The sequence below is a fragment of the Aythya marila genome (genome assembly GCF_965140915.1).
Source record: "Aythya marila genome assembly, chromosome: 3".
In the NCBI taxonomy this organism is placed as follows: domain Eukaryota; kingdom Metazoa; phylum Chordata; class Aves; order Anseriformes; family Anatidae; genus Aythya; species Aythya marila.
The window spans coordinates 83,543,796-83,565,634 of record NC_139044.1 but is presented as its reverse complement, the minus strand read 5'-3'; the positions used below and the strand labels follow the sequence as shown (position 1 = coordinate 83,565,634).

Below are 21,839 nucleotides of genomic sequence, written 5' to 3'. Positions count from 1 at the left end.
TCAGCAGGATTCCTCGAACCAGTTTTAGACATCTGCTTTGCAATGAGCCGAGTGTTAAGGAAATTTGTCTTTCTATTCTTTCTGACTACAGAAGGGAAGATCAGATGCTGTCTGTAGATTTTTTTTTTTTTTAATTATTAATATTATTTATAGATTTGTCAGATGACAACTATCCCAACCATCTTTAGCGTTATTTCATCTGTGTAGTGAGAAGAATGCCCTATAAGGGAAATACAGTAATAAAGTGATACTCTCCAAAGTCTTCTGCAAGAAATAGAGTAATCTCTTGAAATGGACATTTGAGATTCAGAAATTCCATTTCTTGTTGCTAAATCGAGTTCTCATAATATTCAGAGTCACACTCCATGATTTCATGAGCCCAGAGCCTTAAGTATTTGGATCTGATCAGGGCTTGAGCAAGCACAGTGCTAGACACTGTGACTGATCCGTGCACTGGAACATTTTTCAGCCTACGCATATTTTGGCTTCAGTAAGAATATGTAAATACTTGCTTAAGTAGTTTGATGATCAAGGGATGATCTAAGACATCAACTTAAAGCTTTGAGGAATATGACATGCATAGGAAAGAAACAGATATAGATTAGAAATTATAATTTTATAAAACAGAGAAAGGAAACTAAAGACAACAAGGAAAGCTAGTTACCTAGATAGCAAGGCCAAAGAATATCAGGCATTTGATTTTGTAGTTTTTTCTTTATGATATTAAAGGTGAAAAAAAAATCCTACAAATAATATACTCCCTGTTCTTAGCAAGAATGATAAAATTATTAACATCATTTCAGAACAGCAAATTTGTTTATGTCCAAGATACAATGAGACATTTTTTATAATATAGAGCAGAGAATAATATGGGAAAATGTATTCTCAAGCTGAGAAGCTTACAAACATTTAAAACCAGGGACTGATAGCTTGTGAGCACAAGAACTCTACGGCTTTCTCAGGCATAAATCACTCTTACTAAGGGTAGCTACCTAGTAATCTGTAGGAAATTGCAGAGACTGTGAAATTACAAGGTATCATGAAGTAATAATTAAAGAAACAAAGATTAATTGCTAGAGATGAGTTCAAACCACAAAATACAAATTTGAACAATTTAAATGAAAGTTTGGAAATACTACATATGGACATATCATTATACCTATGCTATCATGAAGGCATAGCTGGTTGCAAAACTGTGGGTAAGTGTTTTACTTTCCAGTTTGGTCCCATTAACATCTCTAAATTGTTTCTTATCCACTTTCCCATTTTGTGAGAGAGAATTATTACAGCAATATTAGTCACAGCACTTTTCTGTACACCACGTACTTTGGGTGAACACATCCCACTCATAACAGTTTGGACAAAGAAGATGGGAAATTACGTGAATGCAGTCCATGTTTAGGCACAAGGTTAGGCATGAGAAAAAATCAAACTGTGAAGCATCAAACTGAATAGGTGCTTGAAATCTTTTTTCCAGCAGGGGATAAGCAGTAACTCATGTGACAAATACCATGAAATAAGATATGAGATCATCATCTGTAAATCAGTCAAGCAACTGTTTCTCTACTCTATCTAAGAAGTGTCTATTAAAAAAAAAAAAAAGGTAATAATAAGGGAGGGGGTCTGGGAAGCAAAACTTGGGATTTTCCTTGTGTTACATGTATGTGCTCCCCCAGGTGGAGTGCTAGCCATAGGTTTATTTGCTATCCTCCCGGAGCTATACCCATCATTTTTCCCTGTGTGGGGTCAATAGGTAGAACAGTAGAACAGACAGTGCCTAACCCCAAGCTGTGTTGCCTTTAGCTTGGTGTACCCATCAAAGAAAAAAGTGGGTCCTGTGGTTTTTTTTTGGAATGTTTTTAATTTTGTGATCTTTTCTTGAGCTTTAGTACCTCAGCAGAATCCTCTGGTTCCAATGAATGGCTTCTGTAGACACGAGCAGCAGAGCAACTCCCCTTTTTACAGAAGGCCATAGTGGTATGTTTGCATCCTAAAGTCAGTGGCAAATCCTAATGCATGACTTCCTTATTACTGTGTTCCCTCCAGGTCCCCTGACACCCCCATTTCTCTTCAGTACCAAGCTCAGACATAGGATAGATCTGTAACTGTTCAAGTTAGTATTTAAGTGATTGGGGAAAAAAAAATTAGAAAAGCATTTTATATGCCTACACAAAATGCCAATGTCAGTTTTTGTCTCCTTCAGTACCCTTGTGAAAAGTGTAATACTGTCAAGACAAGTGGTTTCAGTCTGACCTGATTTACAGGACAGAACAGGATAAACAGGTGATTGCTGTCACTTAGCTACCAGGCTATATAATCACCTAAAATAGTAATTAAATCAAAATTACTGCAATACTGACATGGTATTAGAAAACTTTCAAAAAATATTCTAAGGACCTCAGAAAATTTAATTTATCTGTATACATATATATATATTTATAATTTCTTAACCAAGTTAATCTAATTGTCATGAAACTAGAAGATGGGTTTGATATTTACATTCTTTGTGGTGTGGGGCATAAAACTCATGATAAATAAAGGCAAAGAGTTCCTACTTGTTTAGCATGAAACCACAACACAGTGATGAAGTGGCACCATGACAGCGTGTGTACACTGTCAACCCCTTGACAAAAGAGTCTCTGTTGCAGCCTCGTGCCCACCAGTTTGCCGCTTTCTGTGTCCAAGCTACTCTCAAACGTAGGCAGCCTGGCATCCCGACTGGGGCCTTCCAGACAAAGCACAGCCTGATGCATGTAGCCTCCTCTGCACCACTGCGGTGAACAAATAATGAGTGCTCTTGAAGAAAGCAGGTGAGACTCAGAAAATACTGCATTTCGGGAAGAGACAATCAACCAGGGAGGAGGCCTTAAGTGAAGTGGCACAGAGAAGCTGTTAGCCTCTGTTTTGATGGGAGTAAGGTTACAGAGATACCACTTTTTGAATGTGTGTACAAACATAATCGCTGGATCATGAGTTAAGTGTTATTTTTAAGTGTGTTTATACACTGCAATATTTGACAATCTCTACCTTTTGTCTACTTGACTGAGGAAGAACTACAATTCCAGAGATCGTACCTACATCGTACTGTTCTCATCCTAATAAATTTCTAGTAGAGAGACTTTCCTTGGCAGTTACAGTACAAAATACAAGTGAAGAGCTCTTTGCATGGGCTTTTATGTTTACTTCTGAATTTATCTACATTAACAAGATACCAAAAAGAGACATTGTGTTTATCTTTCTGTACACATTCATACCATTGCTTTAGAGTGGAAAAAATGTCTTCCATTCATTCTGTGTTGAAAACTGCTCATGGAATAGGAACATATCTTTTTGTAGCAGACATCCTAAGCCTCCCCCCCCCAAACATAAAGTTCTGATTAATCCCAATAGGCAGCTTAACAACAAATAAAGATATCTTGCTAGTCAGAGAAGATTTGAGACCTTTTTCCCATAACATATTGTAATTTTACAATGATTAATTCATGTGCTTATTCTCAAGTCACTTGCATAGACAGCATACTTAGTCTGCATAAGGTCAAGTGCACGTGTAAGTCTTCGATGACTGGGATATAAATAGTTGGTGTATTTGGCTATTTAGAACACCATTGGTCATGAATGCCTATCAGTTTCAGCAGAAGTTTTGCATGTACAAGAGATATAGCGTCACATTTCACATTATGTCGGTGCGGACTACAGAAAGCTTTCAAAGCTGTAAACTTTGACCATTGCAGAACCATTTGATTAGCTGTCTCATTTCTTTTTCTCCCTCTATTTCAAGGTGAATCGACACATTAACTATTAAATATTTAATTTTTCCACTCAGTAATATGGTTACTCACCTGATTAGGTTTCTCAAAGCAAATATAAATAGATTTTTTTTTTTTTTTTCCCAGCAAAGGTGAGTTCAGTAGTTATGTAAGCTAGAGGCCAGCCAGCCAGAGCCTTGCCAGTACCCCTCAGTCCTGGCTTTCAACACAGTTGTTATTCCAGTAACGTCTCTCTCTTAAGCTGCAGCTGCCAACTCTGTTCAAATGTGTGGTGGTTTTCTGCTGTGGGCAAAGTGCCACTACCACTGAAGCTGGTTCCATGAAACTCATTTCATGGCCAAATGCTGATTTCTTTATCTGTAAGTCTCTTTAGATGCTTAATAGATACTTATACTTAATAACAGAAGTATACCAAAAAATGAGCTCTTTTTTTTTTTTTTTTTTTTTTTTTTTTTTTTTTTTTTTCCTAAGCAAGGAATCTGTCTACTTCTGCAAGGATTAATGCTACACCAAAAGGGAAACAAAACTCATCCACATTATTCCTGTCTGTATGGAATTAACAATAATGAAAAGAAAGCACCTCAACTTTTGCCGTGGGGCATCTGGTAGGTTTATGTGTTCATCTTAATAACTAGTTCCTTAAGGATGGCAATTCACATTTCCCCTGGAAAACCTGCTGTAGACAGCAGAGTTGACCAGCAAGAGACATGACCTCTTCAAAATCTACCCAGTGTTCCAGTAAGAAGCAAAGACCAGATTTGGTAGTGGGAGACTGTCCACCAGAGTAACATGCTCATTATGCTTTCATCCTCCATCCCACTTCCTTCATTGTAAGGGTGAACAAATTTGAACTGATGGGATGATGTAATTTTGTAAGTGTTATTATGAGTGTACCTGCCTACTTTCTATATAGCAAATATAAAGATAACTGTCTATCTTATATAAACTGGTATTTATTTATACACTGAAGTTTATCTTCCAGTTTGCAGACATTTACACAAAATGGAAATATGAGTAGTTAAAAAATAGATTACTAGGTTGGAGTGGTTAATATACTGTCATGTATCAGTGACAAACTGACTTTGACTGAGGTGACCACTATGCTTTGGAAGAGCCATGTGACCTACATTTTTTCTTCTGTATCATAATAGATGGATGTTTTGCAGGCAAGTATGGTAGCTGACCACCTCTGTAGGCTATAAATTCATAGGTCCAGGCAATTTGAAAATCATGTTTATCTCTCAGAAGTCTCAGACAATTTTTCCCAATGATTATTTCTGGGGTACATGCTTCTTGTCCTAAGTTTTCACACCACTCTAAAAGAAGTATAGCATTAGAGCAATAAAGGATAGAGTACAGCAGGACTAAGAGGAAAATGCAAAATTACCACAGACACTGTAATACAAGTTTCACATAGACACCACAATGTAAGTTTCACCATTGTAAAATATTTCAGAATGAGCATTGTCCTTCTGTACCAATCTTAGAGACTGACAAAGTTAAGTTGTCTTAACTTTGGATTCTTCCAAGCTAGTATGCAATTCTTCTCAGCAGAGTTAATTAGCTTAGGCATCCAACCAGCAATTTTCACAGCAAACTAACCCAATTATCTCTGCATGATACGTCATTGGGTCATGCCTGAGCCCAGAAAATGTTTGTCTACATATGGGAAAAATTTACTGCAGGTTGTGCCATTGAAAACAACAGTGGGCCCTCCAGGGAGAGGGATAGTACCCTTCTGCCGTTCACAGTATGAATATCTGAACTAATAACCACATAGAGAATACCCTGTTATTTTCTTATTTATTTATTTATTTATTTGCCAATTACCATTAAAAAAAATTTAAAAAATCAAAATCATTACAAGTAACGGGCATGAGGAGCCCAGGGTTCTAACTTCTAGAATGCAGAATAAAGCAAAAGATTTTTGACATCCATTTCAGAATTATCTAGCAATTTTGTCACGGTAAAGCAACTTCACTAACTTGATAACCACTCCAATTTAAGCAGAATGGTACAGATTTTCTACCTTTCATTGGAAATGCTGATGAGTTACTGGAGGCTCTGGAGAGACTCAGAGCTTCCAGGGAAACTTTGACACCACAATTATACTGACAGTATGGTATTCTTCTCAACTGCCAAATGCCAAAACCCAGAAATCTGTGATAGTTTAGGATCTGATAGTTTAGGTCTTCAAAAGGCTAAGATGGGCCACTGACCAACTTTCTTCGGCAACAGTTACAAAAGTTGTTTTACTTTAACTAGTACAACATGCAGAAGTATAAAGAAACTTGTATCATATAAAGTGTAAGGGGGAATACATAATATTCTTTAAACACTTGAGTTCATGTAATTACACTGATAACAAACATATCCAGGGTATAACATGCAGTCATTACGTATTATATCGTCAGGAAGTAGAAATTAAGAAGATCATTTAATTTATCTGTTCAAGTCATTTTTCACACTTGGATTATAAATATCCATCACTCCAATACTAAAAGACAAGACACTAAATTGATTATTTTGCTCTTAACCTCATGTGAAGCAATATCAATTCAGTCCATTGAAAAGTTACCTGCTTTCACTGTAGCCGTTGTAAGCATTTAGACATTTCTTTATTTACTATTTCTCAATTTACAGTGAGAAGATAGGAATAGAATAAGACTTTCACTGAAAACCTCTCTTCCTCAGCCTTTATGGAAAATGAACCTCACTCACATAACCCATATCAATCCATAATCTCAAGGAGTTTGGAATCATGCTAGCAAGCCTAGTGTTATTCCAAATATCTTTAAATTTGAAGCAAGCTCAGAAATACTAGTGTAAACCAGATATAAACCTTTTCTGACAAAAACATCTATTACCATTCTAGAATACTGCTTGATAATATACCGTTGCAAGTATGGACTGGTCTTGTGTCAAAGATCCCTGAAGAAATAGAGTCAGTGCTCCAGATTCCTGTCTTTCTTTTCGTACAAAATAATTATCCTCTTGCAGCTGCTGGGACTTGCCCTTCTAGATTTTTTTCAGTACTGTGCCAATGTTACAGTAAATGACAGCATGACGATTTCAGCACATTTCAAAGACCGTGCAGTCAACAAAGATACCCCTCTCTGAAGGCATGTTGTGCTTTGTTCATTAGTTATACCCACAGATGTTATAATGTCAGTTTTGCATTGATCAGTGACAAAATTTTTCTTTCATTCTCTTGGAAATTCAATTCCCCTGTAAAATCTGAAATTGGATACTGCATGACACACTCAACACAAAGTCTGAGGTCTTTTACATTTTCTGGCTCATGCTCTTCCTCACAGAGTTGAGGAGAAGTATCAGCATGGGACCCCTCTGGCTTTGTGACACTACCAGAACCACACACATTTCTCTGGCAAATCAAGACAGTGAAGTTGGTTTCCAGCAGCTGCCCTCAGAGCAAATTTAGTTTTTACTTCCCATACCTCTTACAGAGCCAGTTGTCGGGTATTCCCTTGCTCTTAGAATAACCTCAGCTCTGTACATGATTTGGAATACCTTGGGATGAAATAGAATATCCTGTATTATATTGGATACTAAGGTCCTTAATTTATTAGACACTGATGCATAAAATTAGCAGGAGAAATACTTTAAAATACAAGAGATATCACCTCTGAGAAAGTCCCACTAGCTAGTCTGACTTTTGGTGTAACCCCTTAGAGTCATTTTACATTCCTAGCAGTTCCCCTATAGAGTACAGTATAACTTCTTATTCTTGCATATGTACGTACTAGATGACATAGATAAGAATATGTCTACTGGAAAAAAGATCATGTTCTCTTCACTCTTCCTAAAGAATAAATTGCACTAAGGACAAACTCCCCAGTTTCAGACCAAAATGTTATAAAAATGCCAAACCAAATAACAAACCAACTTGTGAAGACTTTCAGCTGTAGGCATTTTTTTTTTTCTTCTTGATATCTCTTTTTTTTTTTTCTTTTTTTCTTTTTTTTTTTTTTCTTTCTTCTAATGGTTAATAACATTTGCATGCATATAACTTCCTTAGAGCTACAGTATTATGCACTCAACAGTATTTTATCTGTAGATTATAGTTGACATGATAAAGGATCAAAAGTGTATCTTTTCTGTCAGCTTGTGCCATTAAGAACCTCTAACCATGGATCACTGATGTAACAGATCATTACAGTCCATTGTGTCAGTTCATCTGTTGGGATCTGTGCACTACAGGCATGACAGATTTCCTCTGCAGCAATTATAGTCTATTGTGACAATAGGATTTAATGAATATAAACAACAAACCACATAATCTGTTATTACAGAACACAGCTATGCACCCAGATGGGAATTACGTTCCTAGGCATTGCCAGTTGCAGCTTTTGTAATTGTGACTATTTCAGTCATTGTGTTTTTAACTGTAATACTCTAATTTACCACATATATTTATCTCAGTCCTGGCAGGTGAAAGGTACTCAGAATTTAAAGTCTAATCCTGCAAATGTTCCATGATTTTATTTTTTTCTGAGTAAAAAATTATCTTTTATTTTTTTTTAGACACTTGCTGCTGACTTTTGCTGTGATACTAATGGTGCTATTAATGTTTCAGTGCTACCATTGTAGATGGAACAAGCAAATACACTAAAATTGGTCACAGAAATTAATGAAGCATAGCAGAACATTCGTGTATTGTTTCCAAAGAATAGACACTTCTGCTCAATATTAATTTTTGCAAATGATGGGCAAAGTGCTACACCAGCGCAAATCTGTAAGATCACAATGATGCGAATTTTGCTGATTGATGCAGCTGAAGGCCTGACCTAGAGGCTTTTGATATATATTTGTGAAATTAATACTCTTTTTAAAAGCACATAAATGCTCCATTATATTAAAGCTGTGCAGTCTACAAAAGTTCACATTATCCCCAGGGTGATTTCAAAAATCTGGCTCTATTACAGAGATTTTCAGCTTTTTAATATGAGTTCTGGGCTTGAGTATATCAGAGGTCACAATTATAGTGTGGTATTGCTGTATTTTCATCTATGTAGATGGGCACTACTGGAATATATATATACTTTAAGTAACAGAAAATTGCCTGTAAGGAATAAATTAATGAGGACTACATGTGGATTAGCTATATAAATGCCGCAACACTTATCATGTACTTTTGAGGGAAAATCTCCAAGTAAACATATTTCCACACACTTCTTATTATCAAGAGGAGAAAAGACTCTTACCTAGCATGCGAACACATTTGGCATTCTGATCAGGACTATCAAATGAGATTTCTCCGCACCTCTGGAAAAAAAAAAAAAAAAAAGATTTAGTTAATATATATTTAGTTAAATCCTCATCCTCTGATACATCTCTTTATGTTTGGCATTAGAAATGCTCAGAGACATGATGATAAAATGCAAAAATCAGAATAATTTCAAGTAGTCAAAGTTAGAGGAAAAATGGACATTGTTAATAGATAAAGATGGGTCAACTCTGTACGCTAGGGAATTCACCAGGTATTCACCAGGTACATATGGCTTAAACAACTGCCTCATCTCTGTTACTATTTGTTAGCATTGGTCCAAAATATGCAGGAGGCCCTCATTTACCACTGGTTGGTATTGCAGCCCCCTCCATACACTGATTTAGTTGTCACATGGCTGCACCCTAACCATGAGCTGTGAAATGATCCAGCTGAAAACAAAACAAAACAGAAATGTATCTTTTATTTTGGCTGGCTTTAAAAATGCAGTCATTTCCTAACCATGATTCAGAGCATCATTTTGTGAAGGACTGAAATGATAGAAAGGTAGAGGATGTGGCAATCTCTGGCATGGACAAGTGAAGAGAACAAGCAGATCAGGACAGTGAATCACCTGTATATCAGATCTGCCACTAACAGGGACAGGAGCATGAAGCCACAGTCTTTCAGTGTATAAACAGTTAAGTTTAGGATTCCACTCCATACTGTTGCTTTGACTATGGTTGGTCCAATGTCCACTCCACTGTCCATTCTTTAACCCCTCCTGTCAGAGACCATCTCTTCAGCCAAGCTGATTCAACAAATTTTATTTCCGTAGAATTAGCTTATTTTAAAAACACAGCTCTTAAAACTAAAGAAAACTGTCATTTTGCTGAATTTGAGCTCTCTGTAACACATGTGAGTAAAACCAATTTTTGTAAAGTGCAAATAATTTCTGATTCTATGCTAATGTGTTTTGTCATATTAATTAATATTAAAAAACAATATTCACAGGTGTAGATATATTTGATCAGGGCTGATGTTCTGTCCCGATACAAATCCAATGACGGAACATCATTAGATTTAGGGTCAGAATACAAAACGTTTGGTTCTTTTCAAAGATGAGGCATCATTTGTGAGTCTTTTATGCAGACAGATATGTCAGTTTAGCTGCCAGCAGGAACATAATTGATGTGGCTCATGGATCCAGCTCCGATTAAAGTCAGCATACAGAACCCACTTAGTTCAGGAGTGGTTGCCTCAGGCTCTCCAAAAAAAGGTTCATTTTTTTATCAGTACACTCAAAGTTTGTGATAGGCTTAATATTAACCTCATAGTCTACAGGTAAAAGCCTCATATAGGACAGCTTCATATTCTATAGATAAAAGTGGTCCATACTTGTTCATTTTCATTTATGCTTTTAGCACCTATAACCAAGTGGGAATAAAAGAACAGTGATGCAAGTTTGGGAAAATCACTGAGAAATATCCATTTCCATTTCTCTTCTTTTCTCTCTTGATTCCTACACAGTTTCTGTTTTTCTGCACTTATGCTTTTCTGTTTTATGTAAGACAAAATGGTTATTCCCATCCTTATTTATTTATTTATTTATTTATTTATTTATTTATTTATTTTTGGTTTAAAAAAGTGCCATTTACAGCAGATAATGTTAAAGTAAAGTAAGTACAGGTAAGTAAAAAATAACAGGGATTCAAAGAAGTTGTAACTCAACAACAGCTTCATAGGTGAATAACACACTTGGAACTCACTGTTTTTAAAATCACCTTCACCTCCCTCATACTGAAACAAATACAAACAAACAAACAAAGGCCCATCTCCTACGCACAGTCTCTCTATATATCAGTACATCTAAAAAGAGAAAACAGACATCTGTACTAGCCTTCACAGGTGGGAGAGCATACTACTGAAATATTACAAAAAAGAAACAGTATCCAACATTTCAAAGTTACTTTTACAAATGCTCTTATACAGGCTCCTTCTCAGGCGACAAAGAAATTTGCTTTTTATTCTTCAGGGAAGAGTGTTAAGATATGCTCTTTTTTTTTTTTTTTTTTCTTTTTTTTTTTTTTTTTTTCTTTCTTTTTTTTTTTTTTTCCACATTTCCCTGTGTTTTCTTCATGACCATCAGTATATTTTGACAAACATAGATTTAAGAAAGCACTTCAAAATTCACTGTCTTTCTCAGCCCAGAATTTAAGCCACTCTTTCAAAACTTGTGGTTATTTTTGATTTAGTCCCTCAGATGTATTGTATGTTCCAGACATATTTACATAAACATCACATTTCAGGCTGGTAAATGGTGTCTTACAATATCTAGCAATACTTATCAGTCTTAGTATTAGGAAACTGGGAAAACAGCTAATGTTCTACAGAGTCCACTAACATCCCACAGGATCTATTATAATGATGGATGAACTTTGAAAACTTTGCAAGTAGGATTCAGATAAGTGTATAAAAGTTCATAGGCTTATCTGAATTCCGTCAATCCCTGCAATCCACACAATTGACTGAAAATCATGCAAAAACAACTACATTAAGAGATTTTTACTCCTTTCCCTGCAGCTAGAAATATCACAAGAAAAAAATTCTGCAGCAATTTTATTTCTGATGCCAGTGAAAGCTCATAGGTGTGCATAAATAGGATGAAAAATAAGCTGTTACTAAACTCCTCAAAGCATCTGAAAAAGGTTTGTTTGGATCTTGGGTGTGTAAAGTGGCACAGAATTGCAGTAGGAGCTCATTTTTGTTCATCTGAAAAATAGAGGTTTTGAGGCATTTTTGCTGTTACCAAATGTTTTCCATGAATGAGAGGGTAAGGACCGACTTCAGGATTTAATTTTCAGGATTAAACTGAGACTGTGTCACTGCTGTTACGAATTCCTGCCAGGGCTGGATAAGCTTCTTCCTGGCCCAGCTCACTTCCCTTTCTGGGTTGGGTTTGTTCCACCTGCTTGTATGCCGGGATGGTACTGAGAGACGAGGCTAAGAGTGTCTCCACTCCCTATCCATTTCCAAACTGGGACTAAAGCAGCGCTCATTCTCCTCTGTAAACTTCTAAGTTGTCTGCAGAGTCAGCAGTGGACCCACCAGAGCAAGAATAGGAATTTGACATTAGATGCTGGTTATTCTACTTTTTAAATTCATTCAGTCAGAAAGTAAAGGAAGAATAATTCTGGACATATCAGACCTATTGCATGCATGTAGATCACCATATATATCTGTTAGGGGAAGATGAGAGAAAAATATGACCTCCCTTCTAAAGTCTGGCCAAACAGCTCCTAGAACAACTTCTGCGATCCTGTGCTTCTGCAAAGCTACTGCTTGTAAGGCAGCAGTTTTGATACTCGTATCAATCAGGTCTGGAAGAAAGTATCGGTTTTCCTTACCCATTTTGGATAAGTAAGAGTATCAGTAGTGAGCTGTAAACATGAAATATATTATCCAGTTAGGAAGAGCATAAACTCAAACAGGACAGCAACCTCTGAACTTCATTTCTTGAAATGTATAATGCAGATGGATTCATAGACCTGACCTATAACTGAACAACATTCAAGTTGCAAGGTTTTTCTCTCTAAAATATGATAAATCATGTTCTTGGATCTAAATGATCTCAAAGTGTGGGAATTTTTAAATCTCAATGTGGACTTCATGGTTAGGACTGTTAAGCAGTGATGGGACTGGTCCTGTTATAAGTAGCCCTGGATGCTGGACTGCTGATTTTACAGGAGATTCCATGCTGTAAATAATACCACCAGCTTTCACTTCCCCTGAAGTACTATAACATATATTCTTGCGAGGGAGGATTTATTGCTGAAAATCAAAATACTGCTGTGTTTGGAAGCGATCAAATTCTTTTTTTTTCTTAACAAAGAAATGGGTAAATACAAGTAAAATCAACCCCTCCAAATCTTCATTATAGTTTCATAGCTCTTGAATCACTGAATTCTGGACTAGACGGTGGGTTGCTTTTTCCCCCCTTTCAGTTAATATTTTCAGTATAGTATTTTCAGTAACATGGATGCATTTCCACACAGAATTGCAGCCTCAAATTCATTATACATGTGAGAAAGTACTTATGTTTAGATAAGAAAATAAATTAATGGATTTTCTACTCTCAACTCCCTTTCCTGAGATAAGATACACACCCTGATGTAGAATCTGTTACATAAGCTGAAAAGAGGTAAACTGAAATGGTAAAAAGAGCAGCTTGGAGCTGCTAAAAACAGAGCTTAAAAAACAAAGAGAGAAAAATGAAATAGTTGCAGTCAGAGAACAGGGATGAAAGCACATGATATTCAGAAAAAAAAAAATAAAAAATGAAATGAACTCAGTTCCTCTGATGAGATAAATTAGAAGGCTTGAAGCCAGCCTGCTTGGCTCTGATGGCCCAGTACCACCTGTTGGAAAAAGGAAATACCATGTTACACAGGCACAATCTTCTGTATTAAAAAACTGCTGGAGGAGGGATCTCTCAGGCAAGATGACCTCTTTACAGGACATTATGTGGACTACAAATGAATATAGGAAGTCTTCTGCGGGAGTTCTATGCCAAAGGAGTGTAAGCAAAACTGCAGAAAAGTAGGACACAACTGGTAGAAAAAAACGTTCACGCCAAGAGTGGATGGAAAATCTACCCTAGTCAGTTGTGCTAATGTAGCTATGTATCTCATATTACTTTTCCAGTATTATGTGATCATTCATAGGTTGGGTTTCCATTTCCAGCATGCCTGAGGTCACACCACCTGCATTTGAGTACTTGAGATATGTAGCAATAAAGAGTGTATATACCCAGACAGAGTATGCCCTGTATGCCCTTAGTTTTTTTTTATGCTGTGAAGAAAATGATTTCTAGCAAAGAAAAAAAAAAAAGTTTTTGAAGTCATTAAATTTAACTTCTATCTGTATGTTAAGTTAGTGCATTACACATTCTAAGCTGAGAGATGCAAATCAAGAAATTGAAATAAATAAACAGGCTCGACTATGACAAAATTCAGCAAGTAGAGGTCTGAAATGTTTGTCATTAGAATTGCAATAAGTGGCATGTTAATTTTCTACTTATTAAATGCATATAATTAACATTTAACTATTTTAGTAATTTTAGAGTGTATAGTGTTTTAAAAATGTAATAATTCTTTTTTGGCATGAAATTTGAATATGAAGAATTTTGACCTTTTTAAGCTACAGACAACCAAGTTTTGAAAAGCCAGCTTCATCAGTTAAAAGGTTATTCAAGTAGGAATGATGTTTATAGGTTTCTTTACTCTGTTCTGTTCATCATGTCCTGAATATGGTGTTCAATATAATAAAATTAGGTACTTTCTGCAATAATAAAATTAGGTACTTAATATACATCATCAGCCAAACATTACAGTAATCAGTGGATAATCTTTTTGCAAGTGATAGGAATTACTATATCTCCAAATATGTGTTAATTAGACTTTGATTTTAAGTCCAATATTTTTCAAGAATTCATTTAGTTTCTTGTTTAAAAGTAATCTTAAATTAATATGGTTTGCTGTTACCAGTAGTGGAAGGAACTGTATTCTGCATAACAACATTTTTTGGTAAAAGAGCTTTTTCTTCCTTCTCAGAGTACTACATATAATTTATGAAATCAGAATTAAAAGATATACTCACAAACACATCTGATTAAAAAAATATTAAGGCAAAGCAAAGAGCTTCTGTGCTTATATCAAAAACTGGAAGATCTCAGAGGAAAAAAACACCACAGTGCTACTTTTATACATATTTCTGTTTTTCTATTGCATTCCTTTCCCCATCACCTTTAAAAAGTACTTGAATAAAGTTCTCTAGTATCTAAAAGCATCATTCTAATTACTTAATGATTTATAGATATAAAGTCTGCTAGTGTGAAATGCAGCAATGCTTCAAAAGTTTTAGCAATATTTTAGGAAAACAACTGGTTGCTGAAAATTAAGGGCAATATTTCATTAGGAGTCAGTCCTCATGACCTTCAGCTTCAGGCTTCCTGAAAGTACATTTAAGGTGGATTCATCCTGAGTGCTGATGCAATATCAGGGTGTAGGAACAGTAGGAATTCCAACGCCTTGTTAAGCTTGTGGTATTTCCAATGTCCCCTCTCTGACAGGAGCAAAAGAAAGTACAGGACCTATTACAGCAGGCTGACATGAGTTTTCTGCCCTGCCTGCAGACTTTCCTCAGTCACCTCCCCTCAGATGAAAGCCTTGTGACAATCTCTGGTAGAGATTAAAACTAATGTTTAAGTAAAACAAATAAATTCCTTTCCAATACTCTGCATGTTCTTGAGATATACTTACACACCAAATACTTCTGAATTTTGCTGTAACCTTAGCTATTACATATGCTGGTCTTAGCGGAGGCAATGAAGTAATTGCTTTTACTTCACAGCTACTTTTCTCTACATCACACATTATTTTAAATTTAACAGGTCCACATTTTGTCGTTTTTCTCTGGAGTGAATGGTTGCAAAAAGCTCACTCTGTTCATCTGACCTTGAATTTCCATCCCTGACTTCTTCAAGAACTTTAGTTAGTCTTTCGTACGTGAAAATATGCGTATAATGAACACAATTTGAAAATTTTATATATAAATATTTCCAGCGGAAGTGAACAACACTAGAATATTTTAGCCAATGAAATTATCCAAGACTGATAAAAAAAGAACCTGTAATTTTTTGCATATTACCTCCTTGAGGCTTATTAACAGTTCCCATAATGATTATAGATCACATCTTATATTTACCTAAACATGTAGACCTGCATTTAGCAAGTTAATTGTTGCACTAAATTGGGCTGAAAAAAAAGAATGCTTATCTTGAACTGGTATATACTGCATGTATGCCCACCCATTTATAAATATGGCACAATCACAGCATACTGACAACTGTCTTTCAAATACTATTAGCAGCCAGAATACTACATTTGCTTCTCTACACGTTACCACCAGTATTATATAGCAGTTTTACCATATTTCATGGGTAAAGTTCTAGCTTCCCTATTTTGTATCAGAATTGAGGCATACTTAAACTGAAAATTCAGGACCTTTTAACATCTGGATGAATTTCTGCAGAGTAAAATGACTATGCCTGGGCAATCTTGTTTTGAGAGTTTTTCCCCTTACAAGTTTTCCCAGTGAAAGACGAGGTTTCACTCACTTCCCTCCAGGAAGTGAAAACACATTGCTCAAATAACCTTTCAACACTGTCAGTGTCAATACCCAGCAGCACCTTGGCAATACATTTTATTCTGGAATTTACCGTGATGCAGACCCTCAGCGAGTGCAAACAGAAGACACACACACACACACAAAAAGTAATTACAAAAAACAAGTAATTAGAAGTGAAGAGAAGTAGTTATAACTAAATTGAGCAATAATTTCCAACCAACCACTATTGCCAATAGTCAGCAACTTGTTTGTGGGCTAAATAGCCTGAAGCAAACCTTTAGGCAGTTCATTTTCTCACAAACCTGTCATTTACTATGGTTCGGAATGGTTTGAAATGGATTAATGTTGCTGGAAAATTGGTACAATGGTTTAACTGCTTTGTTTTCTTCTTCAGCTCAGGAAAAAAACGTTTAACAATGTGTGACTTCATTAGGGAGGCGTCAGTAGCCCTGACCCCCCTGAGAATCTGTCAGTGTTTCAATATGGCATCCCTGTTTTTTAAGTTTTTATAACATGGGCATTGTGAGCCAAATCTAGAATTATTAAGCAATAACAATGTTGGATTTTAATGAGCAGTAAGACATAGTTGAGTGTGCATTAACAGGCAAAGCATAACTTGTAGGCCTGTTCTGAGGGGTACTATCATCCAAGAAACGTTAAAGAGCAGACTAGATTTTGCCCTCGTGGGATGATTTTATATTATTGTTCATTTTCAAGCTTATATTTTAAAGAATGTAAAACATCTGTAGATTACGTAATGGATCCTCCCACCATGAAAACAGTTCTAAGGGGGAGGAAAGATAGGGTGGAAAATACCGATACTAGGGAAAAGGCAAATTCTTTGTCTCTATTTATTGTTGCTCTGATGTGAAACATCAAAGTTTTCTGTACCTAAACATTTTCTGGACCACAAAATCATCTTTCCTCCTCCTAGGAGCTGCAGAGCTAAGCTGTTCTCCTATCTATTTTCTATGGTCACTGCCATTTAACTTTCACTTTCTATTGAAATATGTAATGGGAAGAAAATATAGAGTTAATTTCTGAGAATTTAGGTCTCCACTTCAACATATGTATTTCTCATATTTTTTCCACTGATGTACTGGATCAAAGGAAGGGTCAAAGCCTCAGAAGTACTGACTGACATACTGCTCTTTCCAAGAAACAAATAACTGTGTGAAGATTCTTGTCAGACTGTTAAATAAATCAAATACATCTCCAAAACATGTATGTTGAAAGTCTAGTGAAGCAGCCACCTGGAGGACTGAAAACAGAGCACTTATAAGGAGAAGATAGGAAACTGCTTCACTGATAGCCTCACTTGTGTACCACACTGTATTTACCTGAAGTAGTAGGGTTGCATGGGTATCTATGCAAAATTTATTGTCTCATTGAAAATGAAATTTCTGCTTCTTTTCTCTCTCTCCTTGCTCTTTCCCTGTGACAGCTTTGTGTTTGATGCCTGCCATCTGTGAGAGACTTTGCAAGTAAAACTTGTCCAAGCAAACTTCTTTCTGCAATACCATTTCATCATACAATGCAACCCCAAACATGAATACAGTCTGGGCAATGAGTGGATTGAGAACAGCCCTGAGGAGAAGGACTTGGGTGTACTGGTGGACAAAAAAAATGAACATGAGCTGACAATGTGTACTTGCAGCCCAGAAGGCCAACCTTATCCTAGGCTGCATCAAACGAAGCGTGGCCAGCAGGCTGAGGGAGGTGATTCTCCCCCTCTATTCCTCTCTTGTGAGACACAAACAGGAGTACTGTATTCAGCTCTGGGACCCCCAGCAAAAGAAAGACATTGACATATTAGAGAAGGTCTAGCGTAGGGCCATGAAGATGATCAGAGGTCTGGAGCACCTCTCCTATGAAGACAGACTGAGGCAATTGGGGGTGTCCAGCCTGGAGAAGAGAAGGCTCCAGGGAGACCTTCTAGCAGCCTTCAAGTATTTAAATGGGGCCTACAGGAAAGCTGCAGAGGGGATCTTTATCAGGGAGTAGGGATATTGGTTTTAAACTAAAAGAGGGTAGATATAGACTAGGTATTAGGAAGAAATTCTTTGCTTCGAGGGTGGTGCGGCACTGGCACAGGTTGCCCAGAGAAGCTGTGGATGCCCCATCCCTGGAGGTGTTGAATATCAGACTGGGTGGAGCTTTGAGCAACCTGGTCTAGTAGGATATGTCTCTGTCCATGACAGGGGACTTAGAACTAGATGATATTTAAGTTGCCTATCAACCACAAACATTCTGTGATACTATACATGTAATTCTGTCATTCTGTGACGTCCAAAGGAAACCCAGGCCCAGCTGCTGTGCAAAAGAGATGCAACCAAATAACGGCCTTGGTCCTTGTCTTATTAGTTGTATAGATGATATCAACATGTCACAGCACAAAATCCTCACTTCAGACAGTATCTCCTGAGTTTAACACCAACCACTTACACCTGCACTCCCATATTTCATTTCGGTCATCCTTCTGAAGATGTTTGAGCTCTTTTGCTTCATACACTATTTTAAACTCTTTTGCCACTATAAGTAGTGAAAACATTTTATACAACTGCATATTAACTATCTTTAATTGTTCTGTACCAATAGTGTAACTAAAAATTTTGTGGGCATCTGTTCAGCATGTGACCAAACACATACTGTAAAAATGAGCCTCTATGGTGGCATTTTAGCCTGTCAACACATCCTTCTACAGTCAAAACAATCTATTAGAAGGACTCATATAACTAAGTAACCTCAGCACTGCAAAAATGACCTTTAGAACTTCAAGTACACTCAGTGTACAGCTAATCTTTGCATGCAGAACATATGGAGCTAAAAAACAGCTTGTGCTATTTTGACAAGAAAAATTTGTATTTCAAAATTGTCATATTAGACAATGTCGTATTAGGGAAGAGCATCTTCTGCATGAAAAGAAACTGCATTGCTGCAAACATATTTTCAACAACTTTCAAAGTGCAATTTATAACATATCTAGAGTAATACAAAAGCCATTATTATCAGAAAACATTTAGATACTTTTGCGATATGCATTATGAAGATATTTCCAGATACATGGAAATTCATGTTTTTTTTTGGACATATTAGTCAGAGTTTCCAAGGTTTCAGTCTTTCAGAGAAATGCTAAAAAGACAAAATTTCTCTCTGAAAATAATTCTCAGAAGCACAAATTTTCTTTTAGAGTAGTTTTTCTTCCTCTTCTCTCTCTCTCTCCCCCCTTTCTTTTTCTATTTAATGTGTGAAAGCATCACTTCAAAACAGGTTTATTTTTACAAGTGCTGCACAAAGCTTCTCTTTTCTCTTGCTTCTCAACAAATGCTGGTTATAACCTCTTTTACCTAATGCCTATCCTTTAGCTGGCAAAAGGAAAGGACTAAGCTCGTGATAATGTTTCTTGGAATTTCATGGGAATAATCTTATGTTGTTTTTTGGCCATGTTGTGCTCATATCTTTCACTCAAAGCAGCCAATGCCAACATGGCGAACATTTTACTTGTGCAGTTTCTATCATATATCCCCCACTAGTCTGTACCAAGCTAGTCAACATCTTTGATTTTCAGTGTTAACCAATTTGGTTCTGACTAATATGCATGGCATCATTTCTATTTAGTGTCTTTTACCAGCCTTATCACCATAAGTCTGAATTTATTGCAGTAGGAGTATTAAGTAATTTGACTAATATCTACCATATTTAGCTTGTTCTTTATCTGGTCCCTCAAGGGTAAAACTGTGTGTGTTATGTAGTGTTTTCTTGTCAAAGGATTTTATTTTTGGATGTGTTTGTTTTTGTTGTGTACTATTTAAGTGTGACTGTTATTATGTATTTATATTAAAGAAGGTGGGATTGAAAAACAATTCCCAAGAACAATTGTTTTTCAAGTTTTTTCTTGATTTTCCAATTTTTACATGATAGGCTTCAAGAAAATATTTCCCCCTCATATATTTTTTTAACAAATGCTAAGATATTGAATGTCCTGCCTAGTTATTTCTCTAAATTAATTAAGATGTGCATTCTGTAAAACTCCTGAACAATATCTGTATCATATTTAAAACTATCCTTTTGAATCTCACTTGAGGAAAATGATCTAAGATTTTTAAATTCATAAAGAAAGAGAAATGGAGAATCCTAGAGATTGATTCAGCCCACCTGATTACAGAGAAAGACTAGATGCCTAACTTTTAATCAATTATAATTAGAAGGATTTAGCTGACTCCGTGGGCATTAACAACTGTTGTACATTTGGACCCTAAAATCAGTGTTAATCCTGAATGACAGAAGCTGGATTTGCACAACAGATGAAAAGTTCTCCCAGTTGCCATAAGACAGCAACAGGACTGGCAGATAAGAAGAAATGTTACAGGAACTTTGAATGCTGTCACCATGGGATATCTAGAAGGTTGGGTCATAGAGGTACTTGTCATAGTGGACAAGGCCAGCATGGCTTTTTTTAACAACTCTGGATTCATAGCATTTTTGTGAAGGAATTAAAAATATGTCTTTAATACTCCTCTGGTTGTAGCTACTAGGACTATTGGACTGCTTTGGAGGAGTATAATGTGAATTGTGCAGTACAGCTGTGAGGATCACAAACTAAAGGCAAACTAAAGCAAAATACATTTTTTTTTTTTTTTCACAGTAAACAGACTATCTTTTCTGAAGTTACAGTTAAATCCTGTTATTTTCTCACACAATGATAAAACAGTAGGGAAAATAATGCTTCCAGTTTTCATATTTTACTTTGTTACACACTTTTGTGTTTAACATGTAATGATTATAATGAAGTAGAAAAGACAGCTAAAACCTGTAGGGGGTAAAGACTGCTGAGTGAATTCTACTTTGGGAGGTGCAGTGGTACATTTAAAAATTGTCAAGTGCAGTGATGAAGAGAAAGGAGCAGAAGCACTTTTCACATCAGAATCTGAAAGCACCTCTTAGTAAAAGTTCTCTTTTTAAAACATTAATACACTATTATGTATCTGTAGTGTTTACATATGACACTTGTCATTTTTAACAAATGAGTCACGATTTCCCATATATTGCAATGTATCTGAGCCACGTGAATCTGATAAAACTGCACATATTGCAAGTGGTACATCTATCTCATTTGAGGAAGAAAGATCACGCACAATGAAGTGTTTTACAGTAGCAATTAGAAACTTTGTTTAAATGATTTTCCTAGCATTTACAAAATTCTTTTGAAATAGAATTTACATAATACATAAATGATAAGGTCATATCTAATTATCTTGGCTGACTATTTTACTGAAAGGTACTATTCATTTTATGCCACATGATGCTGATTAATAACTAAGGTGAAAATTCTATTCAGTGCAAACAATCTTTGCAGTGAAAATGTGTTTGGTCCCAATTAAAAGAGGTTTTGAAGTACCTCCTGTTTATGTGAAAACACAGGAAATTTGCATTTGGATCTAAACTCTTGTGGTTCAGACACATTTGTATTATGCATGCAGATGCATTTCTATTATCTGAATGCTGGCCATACAATGCTAACCTGCTGAATAATGTGACTGTGGCAAGTCTCATGATGAAACTGATACAAAAAGCATAACAAGTTTTAACAGTTTTCTGCATGTGGCAAACATTCATTGTGTTTGTGAATTTAATTTTTATTTCTTAGTTCTTTTAAT

At 36.1% G+C, this 21,839-nt stretch overlaps 1 protein-coding gene across 2 annotated transcripts in view; it reads right to left on the bottom strand.

The window, feature by feature from the left end:
• The window catches only part of PDE7B (phosphodiesterase 7B), a 176,987-nt gene that overhangs the window by 109,383 nt on the left and 45,765 nt on the right, over nt 1-21,839 (bottom strand). For both annotated transcript variants that reach the window (XM_082758364.1, XM_082758363.1), the window contains one exon: nt 8,993-9,053. In XM_082758364.1, coding sequence (XP_082614490.1) covers nt 8,993-9,053 — 61 coding nt within the window. The remainder of the gene's footprint in view (nt 1-8,992; nt 9,054-21,839) is intronic.